Genomic DNA, 27910 nt, shown 5'->3' on the forward strand with positions numbered 1-27910 from the left:
AGTGAGGGGAGAGCAGAGAAAAAGAGAGGGAGAAAAACATCAATGTGCAAGAGAAACACTGACCGGTTGCCTCTCACATGCCCCCAAATGAGGACCTGGCCCTCAACCCAGGCATGTGCCATGACTGGGCATCAAACTCACAACATTTCAGTTCTCAGGCTGGCGCTCAACCGCTGAGCCACAACAGCCTCACCAGCCCCACTTTCTTCTCCTGGTTTTAATTCAGACCACAGCACCCCATCACTCACAGGGAACCCATATGTCAACATCGACCTCTCTGGTCGGAAGGTCAGTGAGGACTTGAACAAACAGAGGCCAGCACTGAGAATGAGCCTTGAATGTGGGAAACTGAAAAAAATGTAGCCTTTAGTTAATAACTATGTATGAATATTTGTTTATTAATTTTAACAGTTCTGTAAAAAAACAGAGAGAAAAAATTAGGGCTCAAATAAGAAAAACCTATTGAATCAAACTGAAAACCTTGAGAAAATGGGTGATTTCTTAGTAAAAATACACTTTAATAAGATGGTCCACATTCTCTTCATTTTCTATGTTCTCCCCATTTTCATCCGCTTCATTATCCGCTCTGTCTGCACTCTCCCCCTGCTCTCTGCTCCCTTCTCGCTGTTCTCTGCATTCTCCCCCTTTTCTGCATCCACGCTGTCCTCTCTGCGTTCCCTCTGTTCCTCTCATTCCCTTCCTGCCCTGCATTCCGCCGCACTCTCTTCAGTCTTCTCGTTTTCTCATCCTGTTTTCTTCTTCTTCTCTCCGTTTGCTGCATCTTCCGTGTTCTGTCCTCATTTTCTCCATTTTCTGCATTCTCTCCAAGTTCTCTCCACACTCTGTTCTCTGTGTTCTCCTCGTTCTATTTTCTGCACTCTCCTTTCGTTTGTTTGTTGTTTTCTACATTCTCTCCACTCTTTCCTTATTGTTTTGTTTTCTAATTTTCTTCATTCTCTCCTCGTCTTTGTTTTCTGCATTCTATGGGCCACATATATAATTCTAAATTATTTTAAATATAGATATAGCCACTTTTTATAAGAAAAACTACTAAGGGCCAAAGCAAAACTTCAAGGATGAGAACGCCGACATTAGAGGAAAGCAACGAGGCGAATGAGGGGATGTTTTGGGTTCCCATTGTCACATTACTTTCTGAAGTGTTTATATATACAATCACTTTCCTCTGGATGTAAAAGGACTTATAAGAAAGGAAATAAACCAGACTCTTTTTCTTTCTAATTTGTAATAGCAAAAGGCATATTTTCTACTTTCTATTTGCCCGACTCGAAAAACAGAAACCAGTTGTTTTAAAACAAGCTTTAAAGTTCCTTCGTTTTAATTCCCTGTCTGTGCCTGGAGATATTTTAGTAGAAGATCAAAAAAAACTTTTGGGAGTGCTGGGTAGAATGAACTTGATTGATGGTGCATGACCAGGTAGGGTGCTCGAGGCCTCACCCCTTGCTGAGGGATCTGGAAGGAAACTGATGGTCAGGAGAGTCTTGAGATTGATTTGGGACAAGGACTCCCAGTACCTCGGGGCCTCTCTTCCTCTCCCCAGGATTTCCCACGTGTGGGTGGTCCCCGGGGCTCTTACTCCTGGAGGCCATGTGGACCATAAGGCCCACCGCCCTGTTGCTATAGCCAAATTCATTGTCATGACAGGAAACGAGCTTGACAGAGGGGTCATTAAGGGCAGTTCCAGCCCAGCACCAAGGGCGCAGGAGACCACCTGGCCCTCAGTATGGCCCAGCTTGCCCTGGAGGGGGCCCTTCACCACCTGCTTCACCACCTGCTTGATGTCATCGTATATGGTGGCTTTCTCCAGGTGGCCGGTCAGATCCACAACCGACACGTTGGAGGTGGGGACACAGAAGGCCGTGCCAGTGAGCTTCCCATGCAACTCAGGGATGCTGCTGCTCAGAGCCTTGGCAGCTCTAGTAGAGGTGGGATGTTGCTCTGGGTGGTGCCTGGGCCACCACAGCTTCTCAGACATGGGCCCATGGTCATCTTGGTGGCAGTGGTCCCTTCTTGCTGCCAAAGTTGTCCTGGTGACCTTGGGCAGGTGGTGCAGGAGGCACTGCCAATAGTCTCGTTGCCATACTTGCCATGATTCACACCCACCACCCACGGAGGCGTCCAAGGAAGGGGCAGAGAGGATGATCCCCTTGACTCCACCCTTAAGTGAGCCCCAGCCTTCTCCCAGGTAGTGAAAACACCAGTGGGTTCCACAGCATGTTCAGCAGCAGCATCACCTTGTTTATGTTGGTGGGGTCTCGCTCCTGGAAGATGCGGGTGGGCTTTCCACTGACGACAGCCTTCCCGTTCTCAGCCTTGACCGAGCCTTCGAACATGCCATGAGTGGACTCAGACTGGAACAGGCAGACCATGTAGCTGAGGCCGATGAAGGGCTCATTGATGTTGACAGTATCCGCTTTGCCAGAGTTAAAGCGGCCCTGGTGACCAGACACCCAATAAGGCCCAATCTGCTCCCTCCACCTGCAGCATCCGGTCTCCGTGGCATGGCTGGGCATGGTACAGGGAGATGCGGCGGTCAGTGACGCGAGGGGCTGGGAGCCAAGACTTCAGAGGACTGTCCTCTTCTCCATAGCCAGGCACACAGTTACTTTCCATTGATAAAGAGCCGGACACTTTATCTCATTTCTTTTTCTCAGAGTACATGTAAGAGATACAGAAAATTTAATATTTTAATTAAATGCCCCTCAACCTTCCTGTAGGGCAGGGCAGTTCGATGTGAGTTTTTGAACACCACAAAGACATTAACTCAGTTCTTGTACTGTCTGCTTGGAGACAGATCACAGACATCACAGGTTAAGGGCTCCAGTCCACCAGACTGCTGCCTGCCCCCGACACTTCAGATGCCTGTCACCGGGCTAGGTTGTCACCTGTGCTTCTGACTAGTGAAGGTTTCACACCCCCCACCCAGGTTCCACTGCAATTTTCCACAACGGCTCACAGAACTCAGAGAAACATTTACTTATGCCTACCAGTCACTTATGAAGGACACAGGTGGCAGACAGATGGGACCAGGTGTGTGGAAAGATACACAGAGCTCCCAGGTCCTCTCCCCCACACTCCGGTGCTTCATTCAGCACCAGAAGCTCTGGATCCGTGGGGTTTTGTGAAGGATTCCTTACCTAGGTGTGATTGATTAACACACTGACCACTGGGGGTGGGCTCAACTTCCAGCCCCTGGGCCCCCCAGAGAGTAGGGAGGTGGGAGGTGGGACTGGAAGTGCAAACCCTCGGATCCCCGGACTGGCTCCATCCCATCAGCCCCGTCCTCAGGTGGGTCCGAACGTCCTTCTCGGAGAGACCTTGGTCACTTTTAACACTTGGAAAATTCCAAGAGTTTCAGCAGCTCTGAGCCGGGAATATAGGATGAAGACCAACTATATATATTTATATGTTTTATTATAAAATCACACTATCACAGGTGGTATCACATGGATTATAAACCACGTGTCCTCCTTAACAGATACTGACAGAGACACATTCCACCCCCGCCCCCCATTTACAGAAACGTGAAGGAAGGCAGCTGCACCCCCACACCGGCCAACCCACAGACAGTCGGGTCGCACCGAGCAAGGGGGACAGGGCAGGGCGACAGAGCACATCGCTGAGACTCCAGAGCCGCAGAGAAAGAACAAAAGGCAGAGAGAGAGCCTGCGTTCCCAGCAGGGTTGGACCACTCCCACTGACCGGCGGCCAGCAGCACCTCCGCACGCCCCAGCGCCAGGTAGCCTCCGAGGGGCCACACTGGATTGCGACTCTGTGTGCAGGTGTCTGTCACTCGCACCGGGTCACACCCACAGACACGCTGCTGCGCCGCCCCGCGGCCCCGCCCCAGGTGCGCCCTCCCCGAGGCCGCGGGGCGGGCGCCGGGGAGCTCTGGGCTGCCCTCGGCGGCGGAATGTGCTCGGCCCGGGAGCTGAGAGGCGGCGGGGCGCGCGGGGACAACTGGGACCCACTGGCGGAGCGGGCGGCGGCGGGGGCCGAGCGGGACCCCCGGGCGAGCCCGAGGCGGCGGCCACCGGAGCAGCGCGAGCAGGTGCTTAGGGCCAGGGGCGCAGCGGGGCGGGGGTGCGCAGGGCCGGAGAGGCGCGGGAGTTGCTGTTGCCGCCTGGGGGCTTCGGCGCACGTGGCTCCGCGCGCAGCCCTCCCGCACCAAGAGGTGCGCGGGGCCGCAGGTGAGTGGCGAGCCGGAGGCCGGTGTGCCAGCGGGTGTCTAACGCGGACTCCCCGCGGCGAGTTCTGCGCGGGAACTCGCAGAGCACCTCAGTTTCCTTGTAAAAGTGAAAAAGCAAAGCAGTTTCTTTCAGTTCGCGGGGAGGTGGAGGAACGTGCGAGGCCCGCGCGGGTCCGGGAAAAACGGGGTCGTGAGTTTGTGAAACGACGAGTTTTCTCTTTTTAAATGCAGTGCGATGCCTCCGGGATTGGGCAGGGCATTTAGTCAAAGAAATGGGAAGGTTGCTGGGGTACCTTCCCCGCGGAGGCGCAATGAGGCCCCACAGTCCCCCGCCCCCGTCCCGCCCCCAGCTCAGCGGGGGGAGCCAGGACCCCCAGCTCACTCTGCAGCGCCCAAGGGCGCACAGTCCACCGACGCGTGCCTCCTGTGACTTCTCGTCTGTCACGTTTCATAAAGTCCTGTGTCGTCATGAAAGGCATGGACAGCTGAAGCGTAACTTGTACTTTCAACATTTGATGTAGGAAAGCAAGAGCCGTGTGTGACCCACAAGAACTGCACCTTTGTGTCGGGCTCGCTCACCACGTGGGCTGTAGATTTTCACCCCGGGACAACGAAGGGAATCGCTGGGAGGTGGCAGATCCCTGACTCTCTTCCTGCCGGTTTTCCCAGTGACCTGCACCATGAGTCGGTAGCTAAAGAGCTTAGTTCCTCTCACTGTAGTTGTTCAACTGGAAAAGTGAAGGAAAAAGGCAACAGGAACCCACATGGCGACGGGTGTGCTGGGCCATTTGAGGTTCCCAAGGTAAATTTTCAAATACTTGTTAGGGCAGGGTGTAAAACGCCTCAGTTAAGCTTCTGTGGATTTTGCATCATCAGTAGCTCTGGCCTTATTAAAATGGCTTATGGTACAAAGAAACAGGAGGGAACCCATAAAAATAATAATAAGGAAACCTATATCCTAGAAAACATCCCTCTGCAAATCTGCCTCTTTCATTGCATGTCACGGAAACTCATATTCCTGGACTCCTGTGAAAATGTTATTTTTATTGCATTTATTTATGTCATCTAAGCTTACACACACAATAATTGAAAATGATGCCCAAGATCTCTGTTTCCTCCTGTATTAGCACTGAAGGAAAACTTCTCATGAGAAGTGCCCCCAAGGAAAAACAAAAGCTGCCCCCACACCCTGACGTCAGCTCCCAGGCTCTGCTCCCGGTTCTGCAAATGCAATTGAAAATTGTAATGCACTCGCAGTGATTTTGGAGATAACTACAGTTATAAAGATATTCGAGATAGAAGTAAATGGAATTACAATTATAAAACATATCCTAAGGGGTTGTTTTACTGAGTTTTCCTTAAGAGGATGTGTCTTTGTTTCGTGTTTTAAGGACACACAGATTCTAAATTACAAATGGGATAGTTCTGAAAACTTGGTTTGTAAACTAGATATTTAGAACTGAAACTGAATTTTTCTTTTTTAAAAATTTTATTTATTTTAATTGTTGTTTGAGTACAATTTTCTGACTTTTACTCCCTTCCCAGCCCAACCCCCCAGCCCTCCCCACCTCCCTCCTGCTTCCACACCCCCCCTTGTTATTGTCCATGTGTCCTTTATACTTGTTCCTGCAAACCCTTCCCCTTTCCCCTAAAATTTCCTCCCCTCTCCTCTCTGGTCACTGTCAGCCTGTTCTCTATTTCACTGTCTTTGGTTATATTTTGCTTGTTTGATTTCTTGATTAGGTTCCTGTTAAAGGCGAGATCATATGGTATTTGTCTTTCACCACCTGGCTTATTTCACTCAGCATAATGCTCTCCAGTTCCATTCATGCTGTTGCAAAGGGTAGGAGCTCCTTCTTTCTTTCTGCTGCATAGACTTCTATTGTGAACATGGACCACAGTTTTTGGATCCCTTCATTTACTGATGGGCACCTAGATTGCTTCCAACACTTGGCTATTGTAAATTGTGCTGCTATGAACATTGGGGTGCATAGTGAAACTGAATTTTTCAATAGAAAGCATAATATAAATAGAAAAAGAACCAACATGAACTAGCTGGAGATGAGGCAGAGGCCACATGAGTCCCATACCTGGAGGGAGAACCAGAGGCTCCTTTGAATGTGGCAGCTCCAGCCAGTGCTGCTGTTCTGCATTCATCCCTTTGCAGTTATTTCCTTCGCAAAGCTTTGCCTTACCTGATAATTTTGGGGGCAGGTTTCCTCCCTAGACTGCAGGCTCCTCCACATACATCCTCTCCTTCACTGACGTTTCTTTCCACTCCTGTCTGAAAGGCTTGTGCTGGTCCTGCAACCTGAAGGCTCTTGCCTCATCTTTGACTATACACACCTGTTTTTGGCTTATTGCTATTATGATACCAGATCAAAATGCACCTGACTTTTGGAGTTTATTTTAAGTGATACTGAAATACTGGTATTAATACAATTGTTTCTTTAACAACTGAGATACGGTCAGTGTTAGGTCTGCTGGCCACATGGAAGCATCTAAGTTTGCCATTTGTCTTTAGAGGCTCCTCTGTCCTTTGGCCTGATTCTTTCCAGGTGATGATTGACAGAAGAGTCCTAACTAAAATCTCGTATCCTGGGAAGGGACCTGAAAGAATGGCTCAAGTCCTCTGGGGGTGGGGGGGTGGGAACTGTGTCAAGTTGGTGGAGGCAGTCCGACCTCTAGGAGAGATAAGCCAGGGGAGAGGCAAGAGGCCCAAGGACCTGCAATGACAGGCACGGTCCCCTTGTGCCTGTGGGCGTCTGGTGCTTGAGTGATGATTCGTCCTGTCCACAACTGTGGATACCAGGTGGCTTTGTGTGTCTGCCTGGCTCACAGCTGGGGGCTGACCAGCTGCGGCCCCCTCTCATATGTCTCCCACACGAGTGGCATGCACCCTGGTGCAGGGGTCCACGGGCTAGAGAGCCCGAGATGGCCCTGCTTACCTGGAATGGGAAAGGACCTGTCTACCTTAGGCTGACTTTGGAATCATCGTTTTCAGCTTTAAGCCCTTTCTTTATGATTATAAAAGTAATGTGTACTTTGAAAAATGTAAAATATAGACAGATCCAAGGAAAACAAAAGCATTTGGAATCTCACTTCAACTCATATTTTTCTATAAAATATCAAACATTTAGTAATAGTACATTCATATACCTCTCTGTAGGCATGCATATGCTCATAATATATTTTTACCATATTTTAATGTAATGTTTGAATTTGATGTCTTGTTTTATCTACTTTTCACATGGTATCATTCTTCCAATTATCAAAAATTCAGTTAAAATTATTTTTAGGGCTGCTTAATTGTCCATTCCCCCAACATGACACACTTGAGTTGCCTTAACTTTGCTTTTATAAATAATGCTCTAACAAAAATCTTTGCTTGTAAATCCTGAAGCTCCACCTTGGGATTGATTCCTAGAAGTGGAACTAGGTCAGTGAGTCACACTCTGAAATCTGAAACATCTTGGAGACTTGCATCGAAGAAAGGCTGCGCCGCTGTACCTTCTGCGGTGGGAGCCGAGGGCAGCCATGGGCAGTGCGATCACAGGTTAATCTCTGCCGATCTAGTGGACACAACTGCCTCGTTGTAGTAAGATGTTGCTGAAGACGGTTACTGACCCGTTCATACACATGTTGGACCTTCGTATTTCTTTTCAAATCGTGTTCTTCGACCATTTTTTCTGACATCGCTATATTTATCCATTATTTCACATATTTGCCTGCTTGCTATTCACTTTATAATTTTGCTTCTGATTTTTAAAAATTAGAAATGCTTTACATCTTTATTATCCAGAGGACTTTGGTAATTTCATGCACACGCGCGCGCGCGCACACACACACACACACACACACACACTTGTTTAGAACAGTCTTTCTAATTCCACAATGAGTCAAATACCCACCAATAGTTTCTTGTGTGTGTGTGTGTGTGTGTTTATGGTTTTCTTTTTTCACTCTATGGGTCTAATCTCTTTTACATGACTCCATGGGTAATGCGAGGTGTGAGGCTAATCTTTTCTTTCCCTAGTCACTGCATAACCCAGTTTCTGCCCAGCTGTAAGACTGTTACTAAACTTTTATATCGCTGCGGGAACTGTGAAACAGGTTTTCTTTCCACATCGTTATTTTGCTGCTGGTTTCTGGCTACTGATTCTATGTGTTTAGTTTTTAACTAGCTACTTTTCTGAACTCTTTTACTAATTCTAATACTAATAAATACCAGTATCTCTTAGATTTGTTTACTTTACCTCTTCCAGGTATGTGACCATCCACTCTACGTAGAAGGTTGGTTTTTCTTCCTTTCGAATGTTAGTACTGCCTTTCTGTCCCTTGCCTCTGCAGCACCTGGAACTTTCAGACCAATATTGGCCCCTAGATATTTAAGTAAATACATTGAGGAACTTCTGCAAACAGCGTTTACTAAAATATGTTCCACAAGATCATCTTTTTTTAACAAAAGTGACAGTCCAGGAATGTCTTATGCCTTCTGTTTGACCACGCATCAGTCATGTGATGAACAGTATAGATTCTGGGTTCAGAATACGTGGGTTTGACTCCTAACTCTGCCGCATAGTAACTGTAACTTCACCTTCTCAGGCTTCGGTTTCTGCATCTGCATAAAGGGAAGAGTAGCTGTAGTGACCCCACGAGGCTTGGGGGAGAGTGATGAGCTCCTGCCGTGTGTACGGTGCTTGCAGCAGACCCAGGCACATGGTTGGTGTGTGATTTCTTTTGGACCTGATTTCCAAGCAGGACCCTGAAAAGAAATGTGAAGCCATGTCATTTCTGGGTTTCCCAGACTGCAGTTAAAAAGTCACCGGGGAGGAAAGTGGACTCGAGCAGTGCCCCTCAGCGTTACTGTGCATGCGCGTGTCTCTCGGTCCGACTGAAGGCCGAAGGCTTCAGGTCTCAGACGACTGAGGCCGACGCTGCCCATGGGCCTCACTTGGAGAGGGCGGGGCACAGAGAATAAATAGGTCACCCTCAGCACTCACCACGCCTGCCCTTCCAGGTAGGATCAGTGATGATACATACATGGAAGACAGTGATTTCCCTGTTTTCCCTAGATGTTTACTTGAACTCTTGGTAAGGTGTGAGAAGCCAGCACTCGTCCCCGGCAAAGCGGCTCATTCGAGGTCCTTCGGGAGCAGACCGGCGCCCAGGTGCACTTGTGTACACAGAGAGCCCTCCTGCAGGGCCTCCCTGGGGTGGTGGAGTTCTCACCCACTTCCTGTCACGTCTTCTCAGAGCGGTTACAAGCCTCACCCCACCGAGTGCTGTGGGTCTAGAAAATTCAGGCATAAACTTCATCTCATCCTATGCACCCACCAGTTGCTAGGGTCGCCCAGGGAACAATGTTTGCACATCGCAGGCATCCTTCGGTCTCTTTAAAGCATCATTCACAGTGGAGTCTCTGAATCATTCCTCTCAGCTAACCACATACTAGAAACATATTTCAGTACATGTAATTTTCAGATCTCCACACAATATTATTGAATTATGAATAAATGATTGCAACTTCCTGATCATTTCTCTAAAAAGACCGTCACCCCCAAGTCGTAGTTCTGTTGCTTTCTGCAGCTCCTCAGGTCCTTCTGCTGTTGGGACCTTGCTGGGGTCGAGGACCCTTCCTGGGCGAAGGCAGGCCCCCCCTTCCCTGCCTCTGGGCCATGTGCTCCCAATTTCCTGGTCAGGAGAAGCGGTCAGGCAACCGCCCAGGGCGTACGAGGCACCGGCCGTGCCCTTCGAGGCCAGTGGAGAAACTGGATCTCCAGTCACGGCTCTGCCAGGCCCGGCCTCGCCGTCTTCGGTTTCGTCTTCTCTGCGCTGCAGGCGCCCTGGGCACACAGCTCGAATCCCCCCGAGTCATGTTTCAGCTCGTGAAGAGGGTTGTACATTCCCGTGTGTGTACTTCATGTGTGTGTGTCTCATCACGTGTGTGATAAGAGTAGTTTTATTAGAGCAAAGAAATGGAATTTCTAATTTCAATTTGAATTTTCTAATTTCTTCATTGAAAAGGTGCTGTCTCCCGATCTAATTTTTCCGATACCTAGTGTTTTCTTCCACGCCGCCGCCTTGGCAGCTGTGCCTTATCTTGGCAAAGGGAGGGGGAAGCACTGGCTGTGCGTCCTGGCTGTTTCCTCATGGGGACGGCTCTGTCGCAGCTTGACTGGGGACAGGCTGGGCACCAATGGGCGAAGTTTATGGAGAAGGAAGGATAAAGTTGTTATTAATGTTTAACATCTGACTCAGTGGTAAGAAATTTCTATGTGCAGTTTTTCTGTATTCCCTTTGATATATTTTTCTAACACCTGTTTGAGATTTTTAAAATTATTTTATTATTATTCCCTCTTCCCACTAATTTTTAAAAACTGGTTTTATTTTCATCCTCTTAATCAGAACTTTACTTGGACTCATGCAGACCATCTTCAGAGGCAAGGAATGTAACTGTGGTTTCCACTGACCAGCAAAGGTCATGGGTCTGGTCGGATTCGGAATCCACACTCTCTGGTTCTCAAAGGCCATTGCGTGGAGCAGAAATGCTCGCTGCCGCCATGGCTGAGAATTGAGAAGGAAAGTCATTTCTAATGACAGATGTTTGATTGTGTTTGATGTTTGATTGTTTGTTTGATTGTGGCTATTTACAATGGTGGTTAGAACTAAAATGAATATAAATTTTAGCATTTTTTCAGTTTACAATAATTTCAAAGTCTAATTCAAGAACTAGCTGATATTCTCATTGATTTTTAGCTATCCCCTTGAAAGTAGTTTTTATTTGTTCAAAGTAGTTTAAAGGGAGTTCACTGTAAAAGGGTGCCGTAATTTTACATTTCATTGTGAATGACAAGTTATAAGTGTAGCAGATATGTTACAAATGATATCACCTATAGTGCTACAGTTAGGTGAAACTTTTCACAGTTATTACATTTTTGTATTTTAGTAAATTTTTACATTCAACATGTATTTTACATATATGTGAAACACATTCATTTAACGTAACATAGTAAATTTTTGCACTGAACATGTATGGCACATTTTGCAGTGAATGAAGCTGCAGTTCCGTGGAGCACCCAGTGGGCAGGGAACTCCCAGCCACGCTGGTGTGAAAGCAACCCAGATTAAACTGGTAGGGGTGATTTTTAACCCATCCACTCATTTCAGATTAAAAAGACAAACCGTGTGGGTTTTGGGAAACAGTATATGAAATAAGAATATGTTAGAGTCAGAGGATAAATCAGCTTAGTTTTCCTGGAAGGAACTCTGGTACCAAACCTCATGAGTAGATGCTCGTACTGTCCCCGCGTTGAAGCTGCAGCGCAGGGAGGTTAAGCAACCCAGTAAAAGCATCGCAGTTAGTAGATTGCAGAACTGAGACTCCAACTCACACTGAAAGTCTGGGCTCTCAACCACCCAGCTAGCGCCGGCCCACACGTACACTCAGTGCAGAGTGAGCAGGGGCTGTGAGTGGCGTGTCATGGAACTGCAGCTTCTGGACTCTGGGTCACGAGAGGAACTGGAGTTCTCACTGTGGATCACAGTCAAAATCACTGCCCTACCCAGTCGGCTCAATCCTGCCTGCAGACTCCCGCCCCCAGATCTTGTTTTTGCAGAGCTTCCTGTCCTCTCCTCGCCCATTACCTCTGCAGATCCCAGCTCGGCCTCCTCTGCACGAGGACCCCTAGTCTCCCCATCTGCTTCTAAGCGCTGTTAGTAGCTCTCAGAGTAGTTGAAATTACCTTGTTTGTTAACGTGTTTATTCTTCACCACTTCCCACTTGTCCTTCCCAGGCTGACTCTACAATATAATCTCCATGGGCCCAGAGAGCACATTACCTGGCAAGTGCTTCAGACGATTGTTGTGGCGTCTCTGAGGTCCTAGAGTCTGTAAAAATGTCTGTCCAAAACGACGCCGCTGGTCAAAACTCAACTGATATTTTTGCTGAAGCAACGTGTCTTTCCAGGGAAAATACTGTCACAAAAAGCTCTGTTCTGAAGAGAGAGAACTTTGATTTTAACAGGAACATACTCTGTTTTCAGAATCTACAGCAAAGAAAATAGTGACATTAGAGCCCTGAGCTGAGGATCAGCTTCAGTCAAGGGTCATGTTCCTCGTTACCCTGCATCTGAAAACCCCCAAGGAACAGGAAAGATGAAGACTAACAAACACAGAATTTGGGAATATTGAGGGTTATTAATGTATGTGTTTGGTCTAAATTAGTAATTTTGTTTTTAATTTTTCTTTCATAGGAAAAATAGTAAACAAAACCCAAGACTAATACAAGTTAAAATTCAGACAGCCATTTAAATAATAGCAAAGATAGAGAATAATTTTCAAAAAGAGCTAAGATTAAGGATTTTATTTAACTCCTTATTAATGAGGGGACTAGGCAAATGTTACAAACAATTCAAAGGAGAAATTAAGGAAACAAAAATGCATATGGAAAAAGGACATATTGAAGTTAACTTGCAAAGAGGCATGAAACTGGGTTTTTCCATCGTCAAAGTGAGAAAGGACAGTTGAACCTCCACTAGAATGAATTTGTTTGCATATCTGCAGTTAAAAGTCATTTGCTTTGCTATCAGCGTCTGTAACTTACAGACATGTAAAAGGCCGAACAGTGTTCTAAACAATGCTTAGTTTGCCAAACAGACACCTGGTTTTTGTTTTTTGCTTATTCTTAACTTCCTTAGAGTAATAAAAAGTTTCTAAACTTTGCTACACAGAGTAGGTAATTTGTGAATGATCTCTCCCTTTATAGTAACTCATGCTAATGAAAAATGTTAATTCTATTCCAGTCTTCTTCCGTGGTAACATTGTACACGTACATTCAATGTATATGTGAAAATGAATGATTTCTATGCCTTTGGAAAGCAAGGACTGACTGATACTTGAAGTTCTTTCTGCTTAGCTGTGTAACAAAAACTCATCTGGTCCTAAGTTAGCTACCGAAAAATGAATTTAAGGAGAATGAGATTGGTCCCCAAAGGATTCCATAGCTCTGTATATAATCTTCCTTTCACACACAGTCCCCGATTGCTTTGTTCAGACCCTCCTGGCATAATTTCTCCACATGTCAAGTGGTTGTTGGTTTCAGAGATGACTTTAAGGGTTTCACAGGAATATAGAATGACCTTCAATTTAAGCTTTTAAATTTAAAGAATGGCAAGAATGAAGTGATTTCTTCACAGACAAACAGTTAGCATAACCATCCTCAGTATCAATAAAAATACCCAGTGTAAAAACCTTAAGAATAAATATATTAAGAAAAAAAATAAAGAAAACACCAAACTTCTTCCTTCCTTATTCTGTATGTATGTACAGTTTATTTAACAGTAATATAATGGAAAGGGTATAATGAGTCTGTCATTTCCAGATGACAGTATTTTTCCTGTCATCTGGAAGTTTAATTGATTAACTATTTGGAATTCTGTCTTTGGGCACTCAGTATTTAACCATATTTTAAGACTTCAGTTACTCTAACTTCCTGGCCATGTACCACAGACATTTGTTTTCTCCTTTGTATCATTGATCCTCAATAGCTTTAGCAACTAATTATAGCCATTGTATTAGGGGCAGTTTTTTGTATTTATTATTTGTTCTTTATTTGACTAGCATACACTTTCTTGACAGCTTTTCGTTCATTCATTCAAAAAATGTATGGTACTCCTAGCGCTTCGCAGGCACTTAGGCACCTGGAGTTCAAAGAAACAGGCCCACGTGTCTTCCCCGTTAACCTTGCACCGCAGTGGGGAGACACAGACAGTGAGGAAATCGGCGACGCCTCGGCGGCTTTGCAGGGCTATGGGACAATAAAAGCCAGAAGAGTGGGTCGGGAGTGGGTGGGAGGTGGGGCTGCCCTTTCAGTCAGTGGGCACGAAGGGTCGCTGAGGCGAGTGGGAGCCGAGGCCGCCGCAGCGGGGACCCCTGGGCTGTGGGCCCCTTGCGCTGACTCGGGTGGGAAGGGGCGGGGCCCACCTGGAGGCTCAGTCTCGGTGACTGCGGTCACCTGTGTGCTGTGTTCTAGGGTCTCAGTCCCTCCTCAGCCATCCCCCGGCGGTTCTCTATGTTTTATTATTATATTTCTCATTTGTGGCTACTATACGCAAATTCAAATTCTTTGTGGAAAAATGAGAGGAAAATGTGAGTTAATTATAGATCTCAGTGAGCAATTTTTATGTTTTAAAGGTACATATCGTAAGGTCATCATTTAATCACACCTGATAATGAATTTGTTTAAATATTTGCTTTTTAAAAAACACCTGCCTCCGTTTCTCTGCAGTGAGGGGTTCGGAGGTGTGCAGCACATCCCCCCGGAAGGGCTCCCGTCTCAGGGTCTGGCTCCTGCCGTCAGACCCTGGCAGCTGTCCGAGTCCGGGCGCAGGACCCCGAGGGCCGAACAACGCCCGCCTCCTGGCATTTCTGTGAGGGGCCAGGGCTTGGAATACGCGTGTTTAAAAGGCTTGTTCAACAAATAGCTAATAAGCAAATAATATGGGGGAATTACATTTCAAATGGAGAAAATAAAATGAAACCTGCAGGGTTTTTTTTCTTTATGAAGAGATTAAAATATTTCACTAAAAATTTTCTCTGGGCCAGAGTGATTCAAAAGGTGAGCATCTTCAGGACACAGAGCACGTGAGCGTTAACAGTGTGGTTTGAGTGCACGAAAGCTCCCTCAGGAGAGACCTCCGTGCAGGAGGGAAGTGAGCCACTGGGGTTGACAATAAGGACACAGCAGGTGGCGTGTCTAGAGTGACAAGCAGATGCCGTGCACACCTCTGGTCATGCCACTCAGGAAGCAGGACCATTTTTAGGACAGGTGATAAGTAATTGGGTACAAGGCATGTTGACTTTGAGGTTCCTAGAAGACACCTGTGTGACAGTTTTGAATGTGGAGCATCCAAGTCCAGAAATCTGAGGAGGAGCCTGAGCTGGGAAGTGAGGCTGAGAAGGATGAGAAGGAAACTATGAATCTTGTACAAAGATCCGGGTCGTGTTCACCAGGAAGGGAGCAGGCAGCAGTGTCTTAATATGCTGATTTGAGAACATGTGTTTCTTTATACATTAAGCAACAGAATGTCAGGCAGTTTGGTTTATTTCATGTTCTCCACAGCACTCACCTTGCTCACGATAGGCATTCAATCATTGTTTATTGAATTGAGGTGAATTAACTGAAGGGTTTGTTTTGTAAGCCAGACTGTTCTGTGATTCAGGGACTGTGAGTTCCTGGAGTTCAGTGAGCACAGAAGAGTGTTCTCAGGCAGGACGTGACAGACACCAAACTGTGGTTTCCTGAGAGTGTGAGCTACTGCGCTGGCAAATCAGTCACCCGCGCAGGCTTGCCTCAGCCTGCAGAGCACATCTTGCATAATATGCAGCTGCAAACCAGCTGAGCAGAGAGGCTGGTGATGTTGCAACATAACTACAGATGCAGGACAAAGGCAGACATTGTGGTCATTTTCAGTGGATCACCTAAAATCACCAGAACTAACGTGCCGTGTTACAAAACAAGGTAGTTCACATAGATGCACTGGTTTCAGAGATTTCTCCCACAAGAAAGACATGAACCCACATCCTTTATGGACAAGACTAGACTCCTACAGACTCTTCAGTGTCATGAATAATAAAAGCCCATTGAACTTTTTTTCCTCATTTAGTCAAAATGGTTGATAGATAACTTATTAGACATATCATTGAATAAGAATTTCACTACAGTGGTTATTTCAGAACTCCAAAGAAAAAAATCAGACAGCTCACTGGATTTGACAAAAGGTGCATAAAACAAGAAACTGTTGGAGTGTATAACACAGCCCACAACCGCCAAATGTTGTCATGTGAGTGGTTTTTTGACAGCTTTTCGAGAAATGAGTACTGTTAACTTTGAACTGAAACCAAATCCCATTATATAGCTTCTAGTTAGAAATTAATCATAAAAAGTTAATTTAAAGGCAACTACACTGTAACAAGGATAATTCATATATTGCATAGTTCTATTAGACATATCATCTGTGTTACTCTTTAATTATTCAAATGTAATTTTGAATAATTGAAAATTACAGACTTCCAGCCAAGATGGAGGCATAGATGCCTCCTCGCACAACCAAATTTAAGGACAACAAAATTTTAGAAACTAAAAAAACAGCCAGAACTAACAGAAAATTGAACTATATGGAAGTCCGACAACCATTTATCCAGACCCGTAAGAGGGGCAGAGTTAGTGGCCCATGGAGAGGGGTCGCGTGGAGAAGGGTTGAGACAGGAAAAAGTGGTGGTTGGCAGACCCCCAACACAGGGAGGCAACGGCAGACCCAGTGAGGCACCCAAGGCAGCTGGCTGACTGTGGTCACACATTTGCGCACAGATAAACCAGGTGAAAACAGGCATCAAGACACACCCCACAACCCAGGGCCCCAACACTGCAAAATAAAGCCTAAAAGCACTGATTGAAAACACTCATGAGGGTTGAGGTGTCGAGAGAGACTCCCAGCCTCACAGGAGAGTTTGTTGGAGAGACCCACAGGGTCCTAGAATGTACACAAGCCCAGCCCACCCACCTGGGAACCAGCACCAGAAGGGCCCAATTTGCTTGTAGGAAGTGGCAGAAGGGATTGAAATCTGAAGGAGAACAGAGCAAGCACCACTGTTCCCTCTCTGACCCCACCCCCACATACAGCATCACAAACCAGCAACTGGGTTGCTCTGCCCTGGTGAACACTGAAGGCTTTGCCCTTCATATATAACAGGCCTGACAAGACCAAAAAAAAAAAAAAAAAACAAGTCTCAAACAGAAGAACAGGTCAAAGCCCCAGAGCCAATACATCTAAGCAACCAAGAGAGAGCCAACCTATCAGATGCACAGTTCAAAGCACTGGTGATCAGGATACTCACAGAATTGGTTGACTTTGGTCACAAATTAGATGAAAAAAATGAAGGCTACACTAAGTGAAATGAAGGAAAATGCACAGGGAATCAATAGTGATGGGAAGAAAACAGGGACTCAAATCAATGGAGTGGACCAAAAGGAAGAAAGAAACATCCAATCAGAAAAGAATGAAGAAACAAGAATTCAAAAACATGAGGAGAGGCTGAGGAACCTCCAGGACACCTTTAAACATCCCAACATCCAAATTATAGGGGTACTAGAAGGGGAAAAGAAGAGCAACAAGTGGAAAATTTATTTGAACAAATAATAAAGGAGAACTTGCCCACTCTGGCAAAGGAAATAGACTTCCAGGAAGTCCAGGAAGCTCAGAGAGTTCCAAAGAAGGTGGACCCAAGGAGGAACACACCAAGGCACATCATCATTACATTACCCAAGATTAAAATGAAGGAGAGAATCCTAGAAGCAGCAAGAGATAAGGGGAAAGTTACCTACAAAGGATTTCCCATCAGACTGTCAGCTGATTTCTCAAAAGAGACCTTAAAGGCAAGAAGGGGCTGGAAAGAAGTATTTCAAGTCATGAAAGGCAAGAACATACATCCAAGATTGCTCTATCCAGCAAAGCTTTCATTTAGAATGGAAGGGCAGATAAAGCACTTCTCAGATAATGTCAAGTTAAAGGAGTTCATCATCACCAAGCTCTTATTATATGAAATCTTAAAGGGACTTATCTAAGAAGAAGAAGATAAAAAATATGAACAGTGAAAGGACAGCAAACTCACAGTTATTAACAACCACACCTAAAACAAAAGCAAAAGCAAACTAAGCAAGCAACTAGAACAGGAGCAGAACCGTAGAAATGGAGATCACATGGAGGGTTACCAACAGAGGATTGGGAGGGGGGAGAGAGGGGAAAAAGGTACAGAGAATAAGTAGCATAAACGGTAGGTAGAAAATTGACAGGGGGAAGGCAAGAATAGTATGGGAAATGTAGAAGCTAAAGAACTTATAACACTTGGACATGAACTGAAGGGGGGAACGTGGGTGGGAGGGGTGTGCAAAGTGGAGGGGAAAGAAGGGGGGCAATGGAACAACTGTAGTAGCATAATCAATGAAATATATTTAAAATTTTTTTAAGAAAATTACATTTGTAATTTTCAAATATAAATATTCAGAATGTAATTTTCCTATGGGAAAGATTGAACCAGCATAAGCAAATAGAATTTTCACTTTCACAGAGCCATACTGTACAGTGAGACAAAGATAAACACCACAAAACTATTTATAAATGATTTATTTTTGCTGAATATGAATGTAAGACAAGTGTAACTGTTTGAACTGCTCCTAACACCTGATACAGTAAAGCAAATATTACGTGAATGACTGTGGGATGGCTCTGATGGGAGGAGAGTGTGCCTACAGAGCTTCGGAGCATGAGCTGTAGGCACCTGGACCTGTGCATCTTCCACCAGCTCCCGGGGGAAGGGCCGCTTGACTAAATTACACTCTCTCTTCCTCACTGTCCTGTATGTTCTGCAGATCAAAGTACTTTAAACACTGCCCAGCACATCATAGACATTCAGCAGATGGTAGGGCTTCTTACATTAACGAATGTGTGTGACGCAGTCCCTTCCCTCCGACCCAGGCATCTGGGTGTCTGCAGCATCTATGAAACTGCCACCTTGCTACCGTTAAAGTGGGGCAGAACGTCAGTCCCTTCACAGACCTTGACCAAGATGAAGAATTGGAATTGTTTCGAACAGCTTGGTTATGAAGGGAAGGGACAGGCCCAGAGCTGGTGGGGGGTGTGGCATAGAGCGTTTTATTAGGGAAAGATGTAAGCATTTGTAAGTACTGATGACAAGGAGCCAATTGAGAGGGAAAGATTAAATATGAATGAGACACAGGGAAAGTAGGAAAGGGGTTGTGTGAGGTAGAGCAGTGTGTGGGCCCAAGCACAGGGAAGAGGAATTAGACAAAGGAGGACCACTTCCTTATTCCCTTATTTGTAACAAAGGAATGCAGGGAGATGGGCCCAAGCAGGTAGTTGACTTATTTTGTGTTGCAAAGTTAAGGAAGCTCTTTTCTGACTACTTCCCTTTTCTCTGGGAAGTAGCAGGTTAGGAAATTAGCTGCAGGAGAGGGATAGAGAAAGAGAAGAGTAGGAGGAAGCTTTAGGACTCATTCATTTTAGGAAGTTTAGGATTCCTTCCTTCCTTCCTTCCTTCCTTCCTTCCTTCCTTCCTTCCTTCCTTCCTTCCTTCCTTCCTTCCATAAACCTCAGTCATAGACTACTAGGCATTGTCCAAAACCTTTTTCCCATTTGGTTAGCATGCATCTCCAGATGCACACCCAACATAATGACCTTCCTAGTTCTGATGTCCACAGGCTGGTGTTTTCGAGGGTGGCTCTACATGACAGCTAAGGAAGACCAACCAAAGGTGCAGGGAGAAATTGGCACCTTAGTTTTACTCTCTGTTCTTTTGTGTTGTGTAAATATTTAGCCATTTGTATTCTTATGTAGGTTTTAAAAATCTTTATAAAGGTATAGCTAAATTCCCACTCGGATGACCCCTACTAATTGTGCTTTTTAAATTTTTATTAATACATTCTTCATGTTCATTGTTGCTAGTAACAATAAAACCAACTTACTGAGGACGTAGTTGAGTGCCCCAGTTAAGAGCACGGGATTTGAAATTAATTAAAAATACTTATTGTAATGAATGAAGATCAAAAAGCATGATGAATGGAAAGTGCTTAACCTGATACCTGCCATAGAGTTAAGATTACATTAATAATAGCTATTATTTTTTATCATCATCATCATCATCATCTATAGTCAGAACTCTGGGTTCCAACTCCTAGGAGTTGAGTTTCCATCAATAGGAATTTATTGGCTCAGGTCATTAAAAAGACCTGAGGCAGATGCACTTGCTGAATTCAAATATTCAAACTACAACAACTATGTCTTTTCTGGGCTTTACTTTATATTGGCTTCATTCACAGCACGCTCTCCCCCATCTGCCCAGCAAACCAGTAGGGAAAAATGCATTTCCTTCCCAATAGTTGCAGCAAAAGTCTTAGGTAGAACTCTCATTGGTCTTTCTTGAATTACAGCTCACTCCTTAATTAATCATAAGTCCAAGGAGATGCAATGTTCTCATTGTCCAGGCCTGGAGCTGGGCAAGGGGGACATCTTCCACCAAAACACATGGAGTAAGCATGGGTAGGAGCCAGTTTCCCCAAAGTTAGATCAAGATGCAGCTAGCAGGAGAAGGTGGAATAAATATCAGACAGGCAAAACCAGCAGATCTCCATGCTGCATGTGAGATGCAACAAACAGGTCATACTGCACCCAGGAAAATGGGTGAAAGTGAACCTTAAACTGTGACCCATTCGGCAGAAGCCTGGGTGTGGGGCAGCATAGCTTGTTCTCTTCTTACAGTGAATAAACAGAGGCAAGGCCATACTGACATGCACAGGTTTCTCCACAGGTAAGAAAACATCCCACCTCCACTTCTGTTTAATAAATTGTCATAATGCTTGAAGAAAAATACAACTGAATTTAATTATCATGAGACATGATTACTAAGGTATGAATAATGCAGACAGCATGATACAATAAAAATGACAAGACATAAATCATATCACAGATACAGTAACATAATAGCTACCATGCTTAAAGTGATTACTGTGTATGTTCTAAAGCCTTTTATCTGTTTCCTCATTACATTACCATAACTCTGTGAGGCAGGTGTTACTCTGGCCTTCACGGGGCCCCCGAGGGGCAGTGGTGAGTAGTGTTCTCTGCACACCTAATGGAGTTCTATCAGAATACACAGTTTACTTTCAAAGCTTATGGGTTTTTTAAAAGATTTTACTTATTCATTTTTAGAGAGGAGAAGGGAGAGAAAAGAAAGAAAGAGAAACACCAGTGTGTGGCTGCCTCTCACATGCCCCCATCTGGGGACCTGGCCCACAACCTAGGCATGTGCCCTGACTGGGAACTGAACTGGTAACCTTTCGGTTTACAGGCTGGTACTCAATCCATTGAGTCACACCAGCCAGAGAAAAAGCTTGTGTTTTTCAAATAGGCAATGTGACTTAACCTTTTATTCCTTGTTTCTAAAGTAAGAGATTTTGACTTAATTACCTTCAAGGGTCTTTCTCTCTTAAAAATCCTATGATTATTTAAGGCTTCACTTTTAATTTCTTGTTATTAATTTTGTATGTCTGTAAAGAAGGATTTTGAATCATTTATAACACTCCTTGATTTTTATGTATGTCTTTTATCATGGCCCAAAGAAAACCACGATTTGGGTGAGACTATTTTTCAAAGTGCATGTCATGGTCAGTCGTGTCGTGTGACCATGAAGGAAACTGGATTTGAGGGAGGTCCTTCAACGGGGACCCCACATCCAAACAATGAAACTTGCCAAAGGCACAAAGTGATTACTGTTAGAGTGGGAAAGACACCAGGATTTCTGTACTGGTTTACTATTTTATGTGTCAAGTGGGGTTTTTTGTTTTGTTTAGTGTTTGACTTACGTTGTTATTGTAGAACACTTCTATTATATTTTAAAAAGTGTTATGAGTCCACGATGGCCTAGCACAGCACAATATACTGAATCCTAGTGTTCAAGTTTGAAGACTTGGTTCTTGCCTTTAACAGCCTTGCCCTTTCTAGCAAAACCAGTGACAGGAAATAAAGAATTAATTTCAATATAAAATATTGTTGGAGGCAGGACAATGCTCCTCTCCCCACAGAGATGATCACCTAACCCTAAGAGCTTGTGCATGTGGCACCTGGCAAAGTGAAGGGGATGCTGCAGATGTGATGAAATGTAAGGGTCTTCAGTTGGGGAGATCATCCTGGATCATCCAGGTGGGTTAGGCGTAACCATACGGGCCCTTAGCAGCAGAGGTCAGAGGGAAAGGTTACAGAAGACGGGTCAGAGAGGATGGGGCTAGGAGCCAAGGAGCGTGGGAGACTCTGGCAGCTGGAAAGGCCGGGGGAATGGGTTCCTTGAGAGCCTCCAGAAAGAGAGGTAGTCCTGCCACCATGTCTTGTCACTGACGGGACCCTTAAGTGGTAAGTTTGTGTTGGTTTCTACTAAAGGAATCTAGGTTCAAGGCAGATGTTTGAAGACACTCAAAACTCCTGTTCCCTTGGTGCTTCCGGGCAGATGATTTTTGTATTTTAAAGCTAATTCACTTAACTTTGGGGTGGACTGCATACTTAATGTATTTAATACTTTTTCTTATGTGGAAACCTATTTTCAAAGCTTTTAAAAATAAATATGAGTAACTTTCCATCCTGCACCTACTATGAGCAAGTGGGTATCAGTAAATCATTGCTGATTCGAATCATGACTCAAAAGAGAAATTAGATGTAATAAGTTAAAATTACAACTATGTCACCTGCATGGCACAGTTCTTCTTTTGTAACAGTATTAGGGTCTAGTAAGGAAAGAGAGACTAAACCAATTATTTTAACAAAGATAATTTAATATAAAGAACTGTCTTGGAAAGATAAAGAACTGTGATATAGACACTATTCTTAAAGACATTTCCTTATTTCTCATTTAATGTTTATGTTTTCCTTCCTTCCTTCCTTCCTTCCTTCCTTCCTTCCTTCCTTCCTTCCTTCCTTCCTTCCTTCCTTCCTTCCTTCCTTCCTTCCTTCCTTCCTTCCTTCCTTCCTTCCTTCCTGTTTCAGGATGTTGAAGAATCACATAACCAACGCGATGGCGTTGCGGATGAATACAAGAAGATGGGAACACTTTTCGGGGAACTGAACAAGAGCCTCCTCAACATGGGCTTCATGAGGATGTGTTTTGGAGAACACACCGTGGAACCAGTGATAGTCATTTTCTTCTGGGTTCTGCTGTGGTTCCTTGGCCTCCAAGCCTTTGGACTAGTTGCTGTTCTTTGCCTTGTCATTGTTTATATGCAGCAGTAAAATATGGCCAACTGGGCTGGTATTCAGCATTTGGCAGCCATGTATGTAATCGGTGAAGTTACATATCTTACTGCATGAAAGCCAAAAAGTCTGCCTTGTTTCAAATCATGTGCTATTTTGTAATTAAACTTATAAGTGGATGTTGTTTAAAATTAAACTCAATTCTTGGTTATAACATGGTTGAATACACATTTTGCAGCTTATTCAAAACTCTTGATTTGCTAATGTGATGTGCACCCACTTTTAAACACCCCGATTCCTAGGTCAAACTTAACTAACACCGCCACAGAGTGAGCAAGAAAAATAACGGTGTGGTATTCAAATCAGGCAACAGTACACATCTTGTAAAGGGTCCCAAAAAACACTGTAGAAGAAAAAGGATGAAACGAGAAGCAAAAAATAAGTTTTAATTGGAGAAACGCTCCCCACCCACCCTCACCAAATAGCCCTGTATTATTTGGGAAATAATTTAGATCTATTGTCCCTGCTGATGCCTGACCACTGTGTGGGTGCTGATGACTGTACACCAGGTAAAGATTCTGATGAAAAGCAGGAGAGCTAGCACACCTTCTAAAGATTCAAAGGAATAGATTTATCTTTACTGGGGAAACTTCCCAAGATAAATATAACTTTTTTTGGACTTGAATGACTTCAGTATATCATTTGAAGTTCTAGAAATTTTTGGTGCTATTTACTTGTTGTGAATTGTTAAAACCTCAGAAGCCAGGACCATAGCTGACTGAAACATTTTCAGTGTCTGTTTTTTTTGTTTTTGTTTTTGTTTTTTTCAGAAATTTACCTATTATAGTTCTTTTGTAGCAATGATTCTATTTTTTTTATCTTGGCATAATCCCCCCAACTGGTTTGTGTTACAGCTGAAATACTTTACTACTCTTTTCAGAAAAAGTGAGCTTTCCCCCTAATGTGTGTGTGGGAAGGACATTGTGCTTCAGCATAAAACCAGATGCTTGAATCCGGAACTCAATAGCCAGTCATAACGAGGCTAAGGCAGTAATTGGCCAGCCGTGCAATTGCTGCGTCTTAATTCAGCATGGTGGAGTTTTATGTGGAAATAAGCATTTCTTTAAATATACTTAACTGATATTTTGGATTTTGTTGGAGACCTTAGAATCTTTACATTTTGTCCCAGAGACTTTTTATATAAACAAAAGAAGTGTAGTTAAGATAATTATCTAGAAATTCAAATTAAATCAGGAAAACGGCACAATGGGCTTTTTTATCTTTCACAGGGCAATAACTAAAGCATGTAAACTTTTTGCTACTGTACTTTGTAAAGTTTTTACGCAACCCTGTTATAAAAAAAAATGTACTCTGCACATCCTCGGTGTCTTCCATTTTGAAGCGAAAAATTAATTTAAAAGAATCAACTTAAATTCCTAAAATCAGCTCTTTTGGAACAAAAATGCCAGTAAGATAGCACTAAAAAGTATTATGTGTTTGTATAAATACAGACCTCTGAAAGTTTTACTTAAAAAAAACCTTCGTACTGTATCATTGTGATTTTATTGGGTTTGCACTGTTTTTATAGTGCTCTTTATGAACCTGGCACAGAAGCAACTTGTTGTATTTAAAAAGGTGTCTTTGTGAACATTAGGTGAGGTTTTTAATAGAAACCATAAGATCTTATATATCTATCTGCATGAAATATTTAAAAGTACATTCATTTCTAATGCCACCGGGATTTTTAATTTTCCTTTGGACTGTTAAAAAAAGAACAAAAACAAAAAGCTGTGTGTGCAATATCAGCTCTGGTTGCACCAGTGCCCAGTGGAAATATTTTGCAAGTAAGTTCCCACAGTAATGATTTGGCGTACTGTTTATACTGTGTACCCGCACATCGCTCACAGGGTATATATTACATTACATAAAGAAATGAGGCATTTGCTGTTTTTCTTTATATATTATTGTTTAGAGCAGTATGCCATCAATTTTTCTTGCTTTGGTGAGAAAAAGCTGCTTATTTGGTGGAAATAAAATATTTTCCTTTATAAAATATATTAAAATGTGAATTATATCAATATCCTAAAATACAAAGAAACTGGCAATTTCTTTAGTTTATAATATAAGGAGTAAGATAGAAAATGATTCTCAATTATTTCAATCTCAGATAAAAGCCACATTTAGAAACTGTTATTGCTTATGAATAAAGACATAAAAGTTATAATGTTATGCTATCAGATGATTGGTGTATTCATCACTCATACCACTGGCCCTTAATACAAAGAAAGACCTACAAATAAACTGACTGCAGATGAATTTTACAAATTTTTAAAAATTTTTCTCATTTTACAAATAAGGAAACTGAGACACAGAGAAGTAATTTTGCCCATGGCCACATGGCTTGTTAACAGTGGAACCAAGATGTGAACACATAGACCTACTTTATTCTTCCTAATGACTGCATGGTGTGCCATAATATATATGTACCATGATTTGTTTAACCTGAGTCCTATTCATAGGTATGTAGGTTTTTCCAAGATTTTTTTCCAAAATGCAAATTTATGCTACCATGAATATCTTCATGCTGTCATCTTTGTGCAAACATGTAAATATTTCTTTAAGTTATATTTTAGAAAGTGGAATTCCTGGATGAAAAAATACATGCATTTTTGGTTTTTTGAAGAACTGTCAAGTTATTCATCAACTATTTTACCAATTTACATTTCTACCTATAGTATAAGAGAGAATCAAAATTTTAAGAATCTTTCCCACAAGATAATACTGGGGAAAGCAACCAAGATGCACCTGTGGCCTTAGTGATAACCCTGGAGAAGTTCTTAGTCCAACAGAGAGATGGGGTAAGAGCAAGAGGAGGAGTTGAGTGCATCTGTGACCCACCTGAGCATGCTGTGGGGGCACAGAACTGGAGCACAGCTGGAAGAGAGATGAGAAGACACAGAAGACTGAGGACAGAAAGAAGAACCAAGTAAGAAAGTATTACCCAGCAGATGAATTTGAGGGTGATGAAGGTTAAGGAACAAGAAAGTGTAGGCAGGAGAAACCTGGAGGACTACAGCAAAGTGAAAACTAACCTTGCTGCTGGGACCACTCCTGTTCATGAAAATACAGTCAGATGAGGAGAAAAGGAAAGCACTTACTAGTTAAATAAGTTTACAGAAGAGATGAGTCTTCCGTCCTCAGTGCACATCTGCTTCCCTGCCAAGATCCAGCTGCTGACTGTGATCTGCAGGTGAAGGCTTCCTTGAACTCCGATGAACAAGGCGGCTGTTTCCTTGGGCCCCTGGGGCCGGTCTCAGTGGCTGCTCTTCTTCATACATTAGTCACCACATTGTCAACCCAGCTCCTTGAGTGCAAGGACTGTGTCATGTTCGCAGTCTTCTCCCACTCACCTCATTGGAGCAGAGCATCGGGTAAATATCAGAGGGGTAGGTGGCTGCAGGGGTAAAAAGAGATGAATAAATCAATTTTCCTTAAGTAAAAACTCATTATTTGCCCTGGATGGTGTAGCTCAGTGGATTGATCGTGGGCCTGTGAAGCAAAGGGTCACCGGTTCAATTCCCAGTCAGGGCACATGCCTGGACTGCAGGCCAGGTCCCCAGTAGGGGACACATGAGAGGCAACCACACATTGATGGTTCTCTCCCACTCTTTCTCCTTCCCTTTCCTCTCTCTAAAAATAAATAAATAAAATATTAAAAAAACCAAAACTCATTATTTTGTACAATTCCTTCCTCTTGCGTCTTCAGCTGCCACACACAAGGCATCTCCCACTGCTGGTTCTGGGTCCCGCGGGCACCCAGGCCAACCTGGCCTCTGTGCAGATACCTTCCCAGGCTTCGCCTTCGGGGATGTCAAGTTGAAATTGTCTGGGGCAGGAGTATTTACACTGTAACAACTGGCGAATACAACGGATCAGGGCTCCTTCCCCTGTCCGGCCAGTTGTTAAACCTGTATCAACACCCCACCGATCAGCCACTCTACCGGCCACATTCCCACTGCTGCGCCTCCTGAAAAAAAAGGAAGCTACTGAGGCAAGTCCCCACTGACCTAGCCAACACTGTCCGGGGGTCTTTTCCATGTGGAAGTCCTGACCAGGTAGTCTTCTGACCATCATCTCTCTATGGATCGCATGCTTTCAACAGAGAAGCCTCTGGGGGCGGCCAGGAGCTGGGTCCGCAGGGAAGGAGGGCCACACGCAGGCCCGCAAGCAGGTGGCAGCCTGAACGCAGCCCTACTGTGGGGTGGGAGGCTGCACAGTCAATGCCTGGGCTGAGCCACCAAGGCTGTTTGTTTGGCTTGAGCATTTACATTTTACATTATCTTACAAATGTTTATTGATTACAGGTTACTTAAAGTGTTTTCATTGACAATTCATTGCTTTACAAGCTGAAAGAATAGAAGAAAATCCCAGTTTCATACCTGCTAGCACTTCTAGTAAAAGACTTGGCCGAGGAGAATATAAACTGATGTACAAAGTATGACTTCGGTGTTATTACTGGACTTGGGGTATTTGGTAACTCTTACTTTTTAGTCAAACCCTTATTTTTTGGTGTTCTTTGGGTTCCGACAGCCTGCTCCCTCATCACTCTCTACATCACCTTGGACAACGTCTCGCCTCCCATGGCTGCAGTCACCTTCCATACTAACCACACCCCAGTCTGCATCTCCAGTTCAGAGCACAGTGCAGAACATAAGGCCCACACGTTCAATTGCCTGCTCCGTGTTTGTACCTTCAGACCTGTGTGTCTAAGGTACATAGCCATACAGGACTGAAGGTACCTGCATTTCCAATCTCAGCAAATGACTCCATCCCCTCCTACACTGCCTACATGTCACCAACAACCAAGTCTCTTTTGCTTCCTAGATGTGTC

The 27910-nt window shown here is 44.1% G+C and overlaps 1 protein-coding gene, 1 long non-coding RNA gene and 1 pseudogene across 2 annotated transcripts in view; 1 reads left to right on the forward strand and 2 right to left on the reverse strand.

Annotated features, from left to right (window-relative positions):
- Positions 1-1451: 1451 nt before the first annotated feature.
- On the reverse strand, positions 1452-2521 carry LOC119037684 (glyceraldehyde-3-phosphate dehydrogenase-like; annotated as a pseudogene).
- A 1369-nt stretch (positions 2522-3890) lies between these two features.
- Positions 3891-25446, forward strand: FAM241A (family with sequence similarity 241 member A). Its single transcript, XM_053658204.1, has 2 exons — positions 3891-4069; positions 22816-25446. Exons 1-2 carry the CDS (start codon positions 3932-3934, stop codon positions 23056-23058), a joined length of 381 nt encoding a protein of 126 aa, XP_053514179.1. The 5' UTR covers positions 3891-3931; the 3' UTR covers positions 23059-25446.
- LOC119037594 (uncharacterized) overlaps positions 10512-27910 on the reverse strand; it is a 28563-nt gene continuing 11164 nt past the window's right edge. Inside the window, exons 3-5 of the long non-coding RNA XR_005080232.2 lie at positions 26178-26473; positions 12049-12204; positions 10512-10774 (exon numbers count right to left, since the gene is read on the reverse strand). This is a non-coding gene — a long non-coding RNA (uncharacterized LOC119037594). The remainder of the gene's footprint in view (positions 10775-12048; positions 12205-26177; positions 26474-27910) is intronic.

Source organism: Artibeus jamaicensis, unplaced genomic scaffold (assembly GCF_021234435.1).
Source record: "Artibeus jamaicensis isolate MK-2021 breed Jamaican fruit bat unplaced genomic scaffold, CSHL_Jam_final scaffold_537, whole genome shotgun sequence".
Taxonomy (NCBI): Eukaryota; Metazoa; Chordata; class Mammalia; order Chiroptera; family Phyllostomidae; genus Artibeus; species Artibeus jamaicensis.